The sequence below is a fragment of the Dipteris shenzhenensis genome, chromosome 4 (assembly GCF_047967505.1).
Source record: "Dipteris shenzhenensis isolate YYH24624 ecotype China chromosome 4, Dip_SZ_1.0, whole genome shotgun sequence".
Taxonomy (NCBI): domain Eukaryota; kingdom Viridiplantae; phylum Streptophyta; class Polypodiopsida; order Gleicheniales; family Dipteridaceae; genus Dipteris; species Dipteris shenzhenensis.
Genome location: NC_141599.1, coordinates 31763968 through 31778514, shown reverse-complemented (window position 1 = coordinate 31778514; position 14547 = coordinate 31763968). Strand labels below are relative to the sequence as shown.

The window sequence follows — 14547 nt, the reverse complement described above, 5'->3', positions numbered from 1 at the left end:
TCTCGTCTCCTGGGTTTGACACCGTTATGTGCTGTCCATTTCTCCCTCTTCTCTTCCTTCCCATGTCTACAATCTCTCTGATAATCACTTTTCCATCCCTATAGGCAGCCCATTTACCTGCATCTCTTGCTGCCATAACCCGTACCATTCCCTCTCTCTGATGCTCCTGCTGCAGCAATGTGAGGTCATCATCCAAGTATATTCTGGTCCCCTTCAAGGTTGCAATCATGTTCATGAGGGTAGACCTGTCCATAGCTGTTCGGAGTTTCATTACAAAGGGTCTTGTTGGGGTCTCAGCTTTTGGGGACGAGCATTTTCTGAGCGAAATCTTCCGAGCGTCCGAGCGAAGGAAAAAAAAAGCTTCCAACTATGCATAAATATGGCAAAAATCGATCAGAAGAAAACATAGTTTCACTTAGAAATATGCAAAGTATTATAGCTATGCCTATTTTATACAAAAATCTTTAGGTGAATCTGTAGGAATGGTGAGAGCATAATGGGATGGCTTTTGAAGAAACCCACATGTAGAGTAGACTTCTCTATGAAAATTCCCTTATGATCCTTCTTACAACTTTTACTTAATAGGGGGTGACATTGAAAACCCCCTCTCAACCTATCTTCATGAAAGAGTTTCTTCAAAGAAAACTCATTGAAGCAAGCCATCCAGGTAGTTTCGCCAGCGAAACCCCTTTGAAGCAAGTCTCCCAAGGTAGTTTCGCCAGCGAAACTACCTTGGACAGCACTTTTAAAAGTGACATAACTTTCATATCCAATGTCCAAATATAGTCATTCAACCACTCAAATTGATCGGAACACCCCATTTGAGCACATCTATGGAGTTATATCTTTCATATATAGTATTAAATATTACATGTATTTTATGACAATCATATATAAGCCCAAGTTAATACTTATTTATAGTAATTTAAACTTCTTTAGAAACATGTCCATAAATATGCTATAAAAACACTAAAAAGATATTGCCATATGATATAAATGTGTTAATAAGTAATTATATATGCATAGTATTATTACATTGAGAGTGATTATGAGGAATGTTTCTTAAAGGAATCAACACTTTTTTAAGGTAATAACAGGGGTACAAAGGGATGTCTCGAAATAAGAAAATTATGTTGTGTAAAAATGAATGAGTGACTAGTCTGTATATTTTTATGATAAAGGGATCTAGTTCTAGTGAAAATAAAAGTGTAAAAACCATGTTTCCTAAAGAAAAACATTTTTAAAAATCTCTTGAAAAACACGCTCGGATAAACCTGCTCATAGGTTTTTGCTCGTAAAATTAACGCATCCTCAGCTTTTGGTGGACTCCTCTCTCTCTCTCTCTCTCTCTCTCTCTCTCTCTTCCAGTACAACATTCACGTGTCATTCTCCCCACTCCTGTATCATGAGGTCAACCTGATCAAACGTGAGGATCTTTTGCAGCTGCATACATTCCAGACCTGGTTGGAACCAAGTGAGCTCCCACTGAAGCTCAACTTTAACAGAGATCGTTGCCTACGTATCTCAAAGGAGGGCTTTATTGACCCATGAGGATAGTTACCAGGGAACGGGAACATTTCGAAAATTCGGGTGTCGAAACGGGAATGTTTCTGGAAAGCGGAACAAGGGAACCGGACATCTATATTCAGCAATTGTTCCCTCAAATCCAGAAGTTTTGTGAGGTGAGCATTCATGGAATGTCCCTCATCCATATGTGTATGAGATAGCTTTCTCTTCAAGAAGAAAACTCTGGCATCATTTCTTGCTGCGAACATTCTCTCTAAAATCTCCCTATGAGAAATAATAAGCCTCTTGACAGAAAGAGAAATAACTGAAAGAGCTTGTGCATCCCTAGAATCCCATCTTTTCTGTTCTGCCATGGGAGCCACTGGAGTAGCAACTACTGCTCCAATCACTTGTCCTACATTTTGACCTCTACCCCTGCCTCCAACTATAGGAGTGACAGGTGTAGCCACAGTTTCTGGCCTTGTCTCATCTCCATTGACATAATCCCAGAGATGTTTGCCAACCAAGATGTTGCGAGCCATAAAACTCCACAAGGAGTAGTTGGTGCCATCCAACTTATCCTCCTGTATAAGGACTCCAAACACCTCATTGGGGATATTCTGAGCCATTTCTGCCAGAAAACTCAAAAATGCAGCAAACTAGACAAGTAAAATCCCTTCCTGGGATGTAAAATGCACAACCAAAGTCTGCCAAAAATTATGCCCACAATGACAATTGCTGTCACAGCCTATCAAAGGCTTGAAATGCACCAAAATGCTCTACAAATGCCCAAAAATCTGCGAAGTATAGCAAATGTCTGCAATATGACTCAAACTGAGTCCAAAACTGCTTGCAAAGTCCCCAAATAATCTTTCCACTGGCAAATTTCATCCAAAATGCAAAAGCCCCAAATTCTTGCAAGAAATTGCACCTGAAAGGGGGAAAATTAACCAAAAGCCCCACATTTTACAATTATCTGCAAAAGCCCCAAATTGTGTCTGCAAGATTGTAAGCAAAACCAAAAAGCCCCAAATTTTTGGAGCAGGTTCTACAACCTGACTGCAATGCCTGCAACAAACAATGTGCTTCCAAAAAACTAAGCCAAACAATGGCTGTCTGCAAGAATGCGCCTTCCAAAGATCACCTGCAAAAAAAAGCTGCTCGAAGTATCGATGCCTTCAATCTGTACGAAACTGTCAGTACTGCAAGGTACGGTTGTACGGTCTGTACGGACGGGATCCGTGCACCCGTATGAAAATGCACGACGCGGATATACGGATCTAAAGCACAATTAGCATACAGAATCCGTATAAGGTACGGACTACTGGCAAAGCTGGTACGGCAATATGGAACTACCAGCTACAGATGTACGACGAGCTAGTACAGATGGCGCCTACTGTATAGAACGACCTGCACGGCGCACTTGCAACAGATGTACAACGATAGCTATATGGATGCGCTGGCAATGGAAGACGGTACGAAAATGTACGAGCTGTACGGAAGCCGATGCGGACGAGCTATACGGGAGCTAGTGTGGACGGCCTGTACGAAAATTGAGCTCCAACGCGAGCTGTACAGGCAGAATGTGGGAGCAACAAAAGCACAAGCGGGAAGAACCTGCTCTGATAGCAAATGTGAGAGAAGAGGGAGCAGAATGCAAGAGTGAGCAAAACGTCTAAATAGATGAGTATGAAAAGTACAAGAGAGTGAGAGGTTTTGTCTAAGTGACAAAACCTTATCCTATCCACTAACCATAGTTAGGGAGTTAACTATGCTTAGGGGGGGAAACCTCAATGAGGGAAAAGTGCCCCTAACCTACACATTACATTACATTGGCCACTGCCTAGAATATACCAATAATTCTAACAGGTTGCACATTGCCTTCTGCTCGTAGTAAGCTTCAGGAGAGGAGAGCATCATGTAAAGACATGAACAAAAGAAGACATGGAAAAGGGCTGAAAAAGCTAGCAAATGGGAAGACTCTAGACACACGAGGGCTGGTGGCGGAGATGCTAACCTGGGGAGGAAAGAACACAAAGAAAATGCACGCCTATCTTCTGAATATGGCTCTAGAGGAAAGAAGGATTTCCCTTAGAATGGTAGCTTAGTAGGATTGTACTGATCCACGTGAGGCGAGACAGCAGGATGGCAAAAAACTACCGTACAATCATGGTGAGCAGTCTAATGACCAAGCTATATGGCACTATCATTGAGCAAGAAAACAGCGAATGGGTGGAGACACAAGGAATCAAGGTAGGGTTTGGTTCCAAAAACTCAACAGTAGACCATCTGGTCGCCATAAGGGCTGATCCGAGGGAGCCAAACACAAGAAACAGACTGTCTTTTGCTGCTTTGTAGACTTTAAGAAATCCTTTGACACAGTCCCACAAAAGAAGCTATGGGAAAGATTGGAAAAGCTCTAAGTCCCAAAGGAACTCAAAAAGACCACATGAGAGAGTACCAATCGAATTGGCACAGCCTTGTAGATGGGTCATGCTCCGAAGAGAAAGCTGTCATAATCACGGACATAGGGATCAAGCAAGACTTTCCCCTCTCGCCAACTCTTTTTGGCCTCTTTATCGATGAACATAAAGATAGGATAAGAATACACAGTAAAGAGGGAGTCCAGCTGTCATAATCAGGGACATAGGGGTCAAGCAAGACTGTCCCCTCTCGCCAACTCTTTTCAGTCTCTTTATTGATGAACATAAAGATAGGATCTTAATACACAGTAGAGAAGGAGTCCAGATAGCAGGATATGCTTTAATGCTTATTTGCGTAGATGATGTAGTCTTCATGTGGCAAGGAGCAAGAAGGGCATGCAAGCACACTTGGATGCACTGGGAAATTCTGCACACTCAGGTATGCAGGTAAACATAGCCAAGACAAAAGTAATGGTGACTAGGATTCACAATAAAGATATTGATGTCACTTTCGAAGGGGAGCCTTTGGAAACAGTCACCACATATAAATATTTAGGGCTGGAACTTGCAGACAACTAAAAATGGCATGCACAGAAGGAAAATTTATGGGAGGTTTGGAAGCTTTGTACAGCTTCCAAAATAAGAGCAGGAAGGTGCACATATGGAAATAGGAAATGATAAAGTAACTATATACTATACTTGTGCCAACAGTGATCCTTTATGGCTGTCCAGCCTGGGCACCCGGGCTCTCTAAGACCTACTAGAAAAGAAGTTAAAGGCATAGACACCGTACCCTATCTTATTGGATACCCTATCTTATTGGCTGAGACAGGTATGATACCTCTCAAAGTGGAAGCATTACGCCACACACACACACAGCAGGTGTTCATGAGACACCCTCAACACTGACATATGCAGAAGATACCATTGGCTCCTTAAGAAGAATTTTCAGGACACATGAGAGCTCATTGACCATTTAGACCAACAATGCGCTACCCTTGTCATTTAAAGGTCACATGCCTCACAAAACACATGCTCATGCGTGCACACGCAGCAACAAATAGCGAATTTCTTCATCACATGAGAAGATCTATTTAACATGATCCTAAGCCTGGTCCCCCCATCAGCATGAAGACCAAGACAAGGCCATCAAGCAGTCATCCCATCAAAGTCACTCCCGTTGGTTGGCCTAGAGTTCTCAACAGGGCGAATGAAGGTTAAGACCTGCCAGGCAGCCAAAGAGGGCAGCTTCAATGCAAAGGCATGCGACACCTCCTGCTTGATGACAGTAAGAGCTGCCATTGTGGACTTCTTGAAGGCTGTGATGCTGACAAGATTAATTGTCAAAGAAACCACCCAAACAGAGATCCAACTGCTGAAGACATTAGAAATTCACATGATAGAATTAGTCAAGGACTTCATGTTGAAAACTGGAGAGCTATGGGTGAGGAGAGTACGATTGCACCTTGGAAGACTCAAGGCCCGAGAGCTTGAAGTGTGCTCACAAGGAATTCTGGATGGATCCTTGGGTGAGGGGATGTATGTGGCCTAGCCACTAGATCTTACTGCACAAGGATCAATATAGAGATTTTCGAACAAATCAAGTAGATGGTCACTACCATTTGAAGGACAATATTATGGACCGATTTGCCCTACTTGGCGGAATGGATTCCACCCTCCATGGACCATGCCACAGAGCCTAGAAAATTTTGATTTCGAGATACACATGATGTGTTCCTAAATGCTCTTCCAATGGAGCAGATGAAGTACTTCGGCTCACATTGGCTGAGAGGGGCTGTTGGACACAAGGGCCAACTCCCGAAATGTAAATCCCCCATATAAGGAGAGCATAGGGGAGTGACATGTAAGGAAGATAGGGGGGATAGTGAGGGATGAACACGCTGCCACATAGGCAGCACATTGGCTGCCATAATGGTGCATATACACTGCACAGGTCCTTCTTGAGTTTGATTGGACCCTCCACATAGGCCTTCATAATCCACATGGGACTGCCACAGAGCTGCCCTTCATTGGGACTCACCGCTCATGGGCCAGTTTGTAAGGGTCAATGGATGGGGTTAAGCCCAGCTGAAACATCAAAGACTGATTTCTTCTAGCTTTACATTGAATCACGGGCACAAGCACTTAGTTTATCCTCCCAGCCAATCCCAGTGGTAGCAAGCTTCTCTGCTGAATCCAGAAGAATATATTTCGTGAAGCTTTCTGCTTGCTTAATTCCAACGAGCCCCAAAACTCCCTAGATGGATCTAGTATGCCACATGTAAGGAATTTAGGGTCCTTCCTTAATGCATTATTTACCCCTCTCTTGGGATATCTTTGAAACATTTGGCCCTAGGCACATTTCATGCATTTAGGTCCCTTAGCCTTAGATCCACCTAGTCTAATGCCATGTCACCCACACCAAGGACCTTGACCTTTATTCCTTTTTTATCATTTACATGAAATCCAAACAAATATAATACAAACATTGATCCTTTAAAGGAGAATGTCGACTAACCCTTCTAAGGTCATGTTACCTCGACTTGAGCGTAACATTCCTTCCATCTTCAACATCAGCGTCCTCGATGATAAAGTCTGGGAATACTCTCCGTAACTCGTATACGGATTCCCAGGTAGCTTCTGATAGAGGTAGACCATGCCATGCAACCCACACCGTGGGTATCTTCCGATTGCGCACTTACATTGTTCCTCGGTCCAAGATTCTTGTTGGTTTGTGTCTTGCATTATCCTCTATCTCATGATAGGGCCAACACCCTCGATTAGTGAGTCACCTGTATGCAAAAACTTCTTTAAACGAGAAACATGAAACACTAGGTGCACCTTACAACCCTGTGGCAATTCTAATTTATAGGCTACCTTGCCTATTCTTTTTCGAATTAACCATGGCCCACAATATCGAGGTGATAACTTAGCACACTCTCCTGCAGTCAAAGACTTAGAGTGCGAAGGAACTCTGAGAAAAACTTTTTCTCCTTTCTTAAATTCTCTAGCGGATCAGTTTTCATCCGCATACGCCTTAGCTCTATCCATAGCTTGGCGGATATTAGCTCTCGCAAGTGCTAGCATCTCCCGCATCTGAACCACAAAGTTCGCGGCACTAGGCACTTTCTGAGGTACTCCAACTATAGTTGGATTCGCTGGCCTATAACCATAGTTCAACTCAAACGGACTGAACTCTGTAGAGGAACGTTTTCTATCATTGTAGGCAAACTCTAACAATGGCAACCACTTGTCCCATGTATGTTGCCTTAATGACACATATGCCCTAAGCATATCCTCTAAAATTTGGTTGATTCTTTCCGTCTGACCATCTGTTTCTGGATGATCCCCACTACTCATTCCCAACTCAGTCCGTAGTGTCTCAAATACCGCAGTCCAAAAATGACCGGTAAATTTGACATCTCTGTCTGACACTATGGATTTGGGTAATCCATGCAAACGAAATATATGTCTAATAAACAAATACGCCACTTGCGGGACACTAACAGACTCTCTAGTTGGAATGAAGTGAGCCATCTTGGTAAGACGATCAACGATCAACTACCACAAGGATAGAATCATATCCACCTTGTGTCATAGGCAGACCTACAATAAAGTTCATGGAAACGCTCTCCCACTTACCTAATGGTATCTCCAAGGGCTGTAATATCCAGGTGGCTTCACCCGTTCTGCCTTACTTACTTGACACGAAAAACAACGTGTCACATATTCATGAATATGCTTTTTCATCTTTGGCCAAAAGAAATCTCGCTTCACGAGATCATATGTCTTCTCGACTCCTGGATGTCCCGCACATGGGCTATCATGGCATTGTTAAATGACTCTCTGCCTGAGATCATTCTGATGAGGTACTACTACCTTGCCATTTCTTTTCAGCATACCATCCCTTATGGCATATCTTGCATAAGTTTGGCCTTTTCTGGATGCCAGGTCATCCTTTTCCCCGGGTTTTAATACATGAGCCTTAAGCCAAAGGCTCTGGACAAACTCGTCCACCTTTTGAGTTTCTCTAATCTCGGTTATTAGAGCACTCTCTAACACCGTGAAACTCATGTTATGCATAATGCGTGACAACGCATCAGCAGCTTTATTATCCTTCCCTCTTCGGTACCGAATCGTCAAATTAAACTCTTGCATGAGTTCTGCCCACCTAGCTTGGCGGCCTCTCAAGTCAGGTTGTTTAAAAAAATGTTTCAGAGTATCATGATCAACATCCACATAAAACTCTGATCCATACAAATAATGTCTCCATGTTTTCAAAGCATGGACAACAGCATACAACTCTAATTCATGAGTTGGCCAATTTCGTAGAGAGGTCCCAGGTAGTAGATGCTACTCCATCTTTCTGCTTTTTTATCCACCACCTATCCGCTGCCTCATTAAACATATGGATGGCCTCGCGGATTTTCTTCATATCATTCATGATTTCACAAATGGCGAATGCCTCGTCCCATTTGTATAACCAGGTGTCAATGATATCGGAACTATGGTCAAGCATCCGACCAGAATACTTTTCTGGCCTATAATTGGCAATATTAGGTACCTTAGCCCTCCTAGGCTCGACCGTACGAACATTGGACTCCGATTCCATCGGAGATTTACCTTTCTCCTCACGAGATGGTCTAGCAGACATACTATGCACCATTTTCCTGAGCTCAGACTGCCCTACATTTGTTTGTAACTGCTGCGCTAAAATCTGTTGCAAGGCATTCTCTAACATTGCAATTCTGCCAGACAATGTATGACCTACTGGGCGCGACACCTGTGGGGTCGGCCGGACTCCCGACTCTACGGGATCCATCCTGGAAGCTTCTTCTTCTACTTCCATTTAGGTCAATGGGTGTATGTGTGTGTGGTTTTTTTTTTTTTTAATTAAAGTATCGCTTGCAACTGTAATTACAAATTAAATGTCCAACTTCCAACTTTACAGCTAACTAAGTATATATCACACTGTAACTAAAACCACTTTCCCTGTACTAGGGAAACTCCTGCAATCCGAAATAATTCAAACACGAAGGCAACTAAACAAGTATATGCTCCCACAAAACTTAGAAGGCATAGAAAACCCCCTGGTTATTCACGTAGCATAGATAGATATGTTGTTCTTGCTGTGGCTCAGCTACCCCCTCGTCGGAGATCCAATTTGCATTTGTAATCTGTCCTGCATAACTGATTTTGGCCAAAGACCTTAAGGTCCAACGACCTTAACCAACGGGTCCTCTGTCGATCGAATTTTTCCACGCAGCCCCAACGTTAACGATCTATTGCGAACTAAAAAAAAACGTGATCGTTTATCACGTCCGCAGGTCTTTCACCCAGCATCAATAACGTTGAAGGACCACGTAACGCAAATATCAAGAACCAAAGTTCGTGGCCCTAAGCTAGCTGTAAACCAATGGGTGTCCAGAAACTGCTTCGACGGAAGTCGCTTCACGTCTCCCTTCTGAGATACCAAGGAGCCCCAAAGGTACCATTATGATCTTGCGACCGTGCGCGATCCGGATATCCTCCAATTTCGTTGACGTCGTGGACATATAATACCAAAATACCATCGGTGCGTCGTGTTATGCGTCGTCAAATGTGGACACCACACAGCCCTTTTATTAACAAATTGCCGCGATATTCTGCATACTCACAATTACTATGGACAGTCATGGTCTGAAGCTGTTCGTTAAGTTAACAGACCACGGCAATCACCAAATCTGCGACAACTAATTCCGTGACCACCCAGTAGCCCTTGTCGTGCGATGTTCATCCACGCTACCCAAACTTACGAACGGCCAAATTACCATCTATGTAAAGTTTGGGCTCCATACTGTCCGTCGTCAAACGCCCAGCCAGTCCCAGACCACTCGCAATACATTCTGCGCTCTGATACCAAATGAAACATCAAAGACTGATTTCTTCTAGCTTTACGTTGAATCACGGGCACAAGCACTTAGTTTATCCTCCCAACCAATCCCGATGGTAGCAAGCTTCTCTGTTGAATCCAGAAGAATATATTTCGTGAAAGCTTTCTGCTTGCTTAATTCCAACGAGCCCCAAAACTCCCTAGATGGATCTAGTATGCCACAGGGTCCTTCCTTAATGCATTATTTACCCCTCTCTTGGGATATCTTTGAAGCATTTGCCCCTAGGCACATTTCATGCATTTAGGTCCCTTAGCCTTAGATCCACCTAGTCTAGTGCCATGTCACCCACACCAAGGACCTTGACCTTTATTCCTTTTTGATCATTTACATGAAATCCAAACAAATATAATACAAACATTGATCCTTTAAAGGAAAATGTCGACTGACCCTTCCGAGTCATGTTACCTCGACTTGAGCGTAACACCAGCAAATGTCTATGAATGGGCAGAAGAAAGTGCCAGTAGGCAAAGGGGGTTTTATAGGCCCCATCCCCTGCCCTGGTCGGCCAGGTAGGCGGGTCCAGCCAGTACATGGCTGGTCAGCCCCCAGATCCAGGTCGGCCAATACCTGTGCAGGTTGGTCTAGTCAGCCATAATGACAGACCAGGCATCTGTGCAGCAGGCCAGTTGGCCATTTTTTGGGGGCCTTGTACCCTATAAATAGCCCCATTGGCTGGGCAGTACGAAGAATCCGTGCTGCACTTCCATCCTTCAAAACTGAATTCCCAGGTACGAGAGAAGGCATTTATTGGCAGCAGCAGGGTACAGCAAAGGCACCAGCAAGAAGAGGGTATAAGCAGCCCTTAGCACTCATGCAGAGCTCAGTCATTGAGCACAACACAGGGGTGCAGAAAGGATGCTGATATAGGCATTTTAAGGCTCCTCCCTAAGCCACTAGAGAAGGATGAGTGAGCAGGGATACCACCAGTGGGCCACATCCCATTGTCCACCTGGTGTAGTTTGTGAGTGCACTTTTGTAGTTATCTTTTTGTACTATCTGTGGACATGTCGATTCAGTTTTTGGTTGCTATATCTCGCTGTCTACTGCAGATCTGTGTGTGGAAAGCTTCCATGCTTGTGTGCACATGCATTGAGTAGGATCTACATCAGGGTGTGTCTCATATTTTCTGCAGTTTTAGTTGCTTGGACTTGGCCCAAACAAGCAAGGTCAATTCAAAGTTCATCTCTAACAGATGAATTAGACAGTTTAGGGGGAGTGAACTCTCTTCTCTGGGTGCCTTTGAGCTCCTCCAAAGCTGCTCCAACTCTTGTACGTCAGAGGGAGACTGAGCCCCTAGGTATGTGATCTGCCCTCCCGCTAGATTTCGCTGTCTATGTGGGACAAATGGTCTGACTAGGTTTAGAGCGTCCTGGTAATGTCATGTGGCAAGGAATGTTGGGGCCCCAAGTGTGTTGGAAACATGTTGTGGATAACCAACTTTGGGACAGCACTTTGGCGTTTATGTTGGAACAATTTAGAGCACTTTTAGAGAAGCCATAACCTAGGAAATGCAGTTCTGCAGCACAGGATCTTATCTCCTCTTCAGTGAAGTCTTAGGAGGGGCCATTTGTGCTTTGTATTTTATTTACATATTCAGCTCCAATACAAAAAAGTCTCCATTATTACCCCCTTGGAATAGGCATCCTGTGGACCTGAAATTCCAGGCATGCATGCTGTTTCCTACAGCCATTTTAAGTGCATGTTTTGAAGAGTAAACATTCAACATGACTTCAGTCTTGAATGATTGGTGGTGACGAGGATTATGTCTAGAAGTATCATAGCCCTCCTCTGCAAAAGAAACTAACAAATACAACAAAAATATAAAATTTTAGACATATCACCCTATGGACCATAAATCCTAAGCACTGTGGGTGCCCCATTTTGCTTAGCTCATCAACACTTTCTCCCATGAACACAAAATTTTTCTTTAGCTTCCAGGAATTTACCCAAAAGGTGGAAAGGACACCTTTAATTTTATCAGCAGGTAATGCATAGAATGTTGCCTGCACAAAGTTATGCAGATAATTTGGTTGCTGGAAGACAGTGACCTGCAAGTTCCACAATCCAATTTAAAAAATATGGTCCATGTTTAGTCATGATTCTGTGAAATGCCATGAAGCTCTCTCTCTCTCTCTCTCTCTCTCTCTCTCTCTCTCTCACACACACACACATAAGGTGCATAGAATACTACAAGATACACTCACAAGTACCTGGACATGAGCCAAGTTATTGATTATCACAACCAGGCCTATAATTAACTGCCCAGTTGTGGGCAGATTGGGGGTCAGTGGCCCCGACCCAACAGCCTATTACATTAAACATACTAGGCTTCTATAACGTTCACATTAAGCAACGACCGACCCGGGCACCCTACGTAAGAGCAAAGAAGGCTCCAGCCTCGAAGCGTTGCTTGATGCCAATGCTGGCAATAGGATGCTAATAGAGGCTTACAAGCAGCGACAGACAAAACGCACCAATAAAATCTGAACGAAAGATTGTAGGATTGAAGGAGATTGATATGACGCAGGAATTAGCAAAGATTCCGACGCATTATGGGGTGCAGCGGTAGTCGGCAAAGCGAGATATATAGAGACGGTGATGGGACAGCTTGAAGCAACAGCAAGGGATGCAATGCGGAGGCAAAACGAAGGGGCAGGCAAGGAGGGAGATGAATCGGTATAATGGTGGACGTGGAAGGGGAGAGGCAACCAAGAGAGCTCCGTTGGAATTCAGAAAGACGACGGCAACACCAAGCGAGAGGATGCATCGAGGCAAGAAAACGAAAATCTGTGCTGCAAAAATTCGGAGAGGAAGGGATGTGAATTGTGATTGAGGTGAAGAAGAAGAAGAAGATGGGGGAGTTCGAGAGTACCCAGATTGGGAAGGGAGATAGGAGTAAGGGGGGCTAAGAGGAGGGAGGGGGGAAAGGAGAAGGAGAGGGGCAGGGAGAGAAGCAAAGTAGGGCTGAGGGCAGAGGAAATGGAGGGAGAGGGAGAAGATTGTGGAGAGAGAGTGGAGGGAGAGGGAGAGCGGGTCGGCCGAGTTGAAGGAGGAAGTCTCAAACTCGCTCCTCATAGTCTACGCCTCCACTGCAGCCTCCTACTCCATCTTCCAAGCCACAGCTCTTCAACCTCAGTCTACAACAACTCACTAGCTTCATTGGCTACTCCACTGCACTCTTCACGCTGTTGGGAGCTCTCTCCTCCAGTCTTTGTCTCGACGGATTCTCCTCTGCTCTCAACCACGAGGCAAAGGGGGGGATGAGAATAAAATTAATCAAAGTACCTTTTGATAATCAAACATGATGCGCAAAAAATTAATGAGTAAGGGAGGGGGAAAGAGCGGGAGAGGCTCAGGGACAGAGCAGAGTCGTGCTCTAAATTTTCTACACAAAATTAGCGATCCATTGCAATCGATCCTGATTGGAAATTGTTTGTAGTTTGGTAGCAGTAAATTTATGAAGTAGAGTGAGCGATTAGTGTAGTATATCCATAGTCTACTGCCATAACTAACATACAGACTCCATTGCCTTAGAACCCCATCCAAATATAACACTCTCATGAGGATTCTCTTCCTAACCCGCCGACTCCGCCTGCTAGGGTCTCCCCAGACCAATAGGTGAGTCACTAGCTAAGCTGGGTTAGCTAGGGATGTGACACTCTTCCCCCCCTCAGATATTTACATCCCCAAAAATAAAGCTAGGGAAGCTTTCCTTTAAGTCAGTAACCCTCTCCCAGGTTGAATCTTCATCCAACCTATCTTTCTAATGGCAAAAAAATTTAAAATTAATTGTTGCGCTTCTCTTTTGTTTGCAGTATGCCAACAAGGGTGAACGTGGGAAGAGAGCATATCAATCAAGCCTTATACTTTCACTGCACACCCCTAACTGTGTACACCTGTATCTTCCCCGCAAAATCCAGATGTCAACCCCTTCTCTTCACACTCTCTCTAGAGAAATCCCATCCCTAATCCTCTAGCCCTTTCCTCTTTTTTCACATTTACATCAAGCCTTAGCCTTTTAAAACTAACCACTCTATACCCCCCCATGGAAACACGTCCCAATACAAACAAGAAATTCTGTCTCTCCCTCCAAGCATCTCTGATTTTCATGATCCCTATTTAATTACAATTTAATCGGCAAGATAGCCTCTCTTCCATTATACCAAATGGAAGGGGGTGAAACCTATGGCCACCTTAAGTGTGATACGATAGGCCCATAAAGCTGTAGGCAACCAGTTCTCCCATTCATTTCTACTCTTCTCAATCATTTTGCAATGATGTTGCATGGTGTTCCATTGGTCTTTTCCACCAAATCTTTTACATTGTGGATTACTAGTATGCTGAAGAAAATCTATGCTTACCTCAATTTTTGGACAACAAGATCTGTAAAATCTCCCTCTGAACGCAGGGCCCTGATCCGTTACTATCTCAAGAGGGTATCCGAACTATGTGCAAATGTTCTCTACCAAGAAGCTAGCCATTGTGTTAGCACCACAATTCACCACCCCTTTAGCTTCAGCCCACCTGGTAACATAATCTGTAGCTTCTATGATATAGTATTCTCCATGAAGGGAGTATGCTAGAAATCCCACAAAATCTAGTCCCAACTTCTCAAAAGGGCCCAGAGAAAGGATTGTTGGAAAGGTCACCTCCCCATCTGTAAGCCCCCATATGAGTAGAGCATG

General features: G+C 44.0%; 1 protein-coding gene across 5 annotated transcripts in view; it reads right to left on the bottom strand.

Annotated features, from left to right (window-relative positions):
- LOC147902729 (phosphoglucomutase, cytoplasmic 2-like) overlaps positions 1 to 14547 on the bottom strand; it is a 44936-nt gene that overhangs the window by 19169 nt on the left and 11220 nt on the right. For all 5 annotated transcript variants that reach the window (XR_015540896.1, XM_087373743.1, XM_087373744.1 and 2 more), the window contains exon 4: positions 11829 to 11910. Coding sequence is in view for 4 of the 5 variants with exons in the window: in XM_087373743.1 (XP_087229869.1) it covers positions 11829 to 11910 (82 nt within the window). In the remaining variant the exon portion in view is untranslated. The remainder of the gene's footprint in view (positions 1 to 11828; positions 11911 to 14547) is intronic.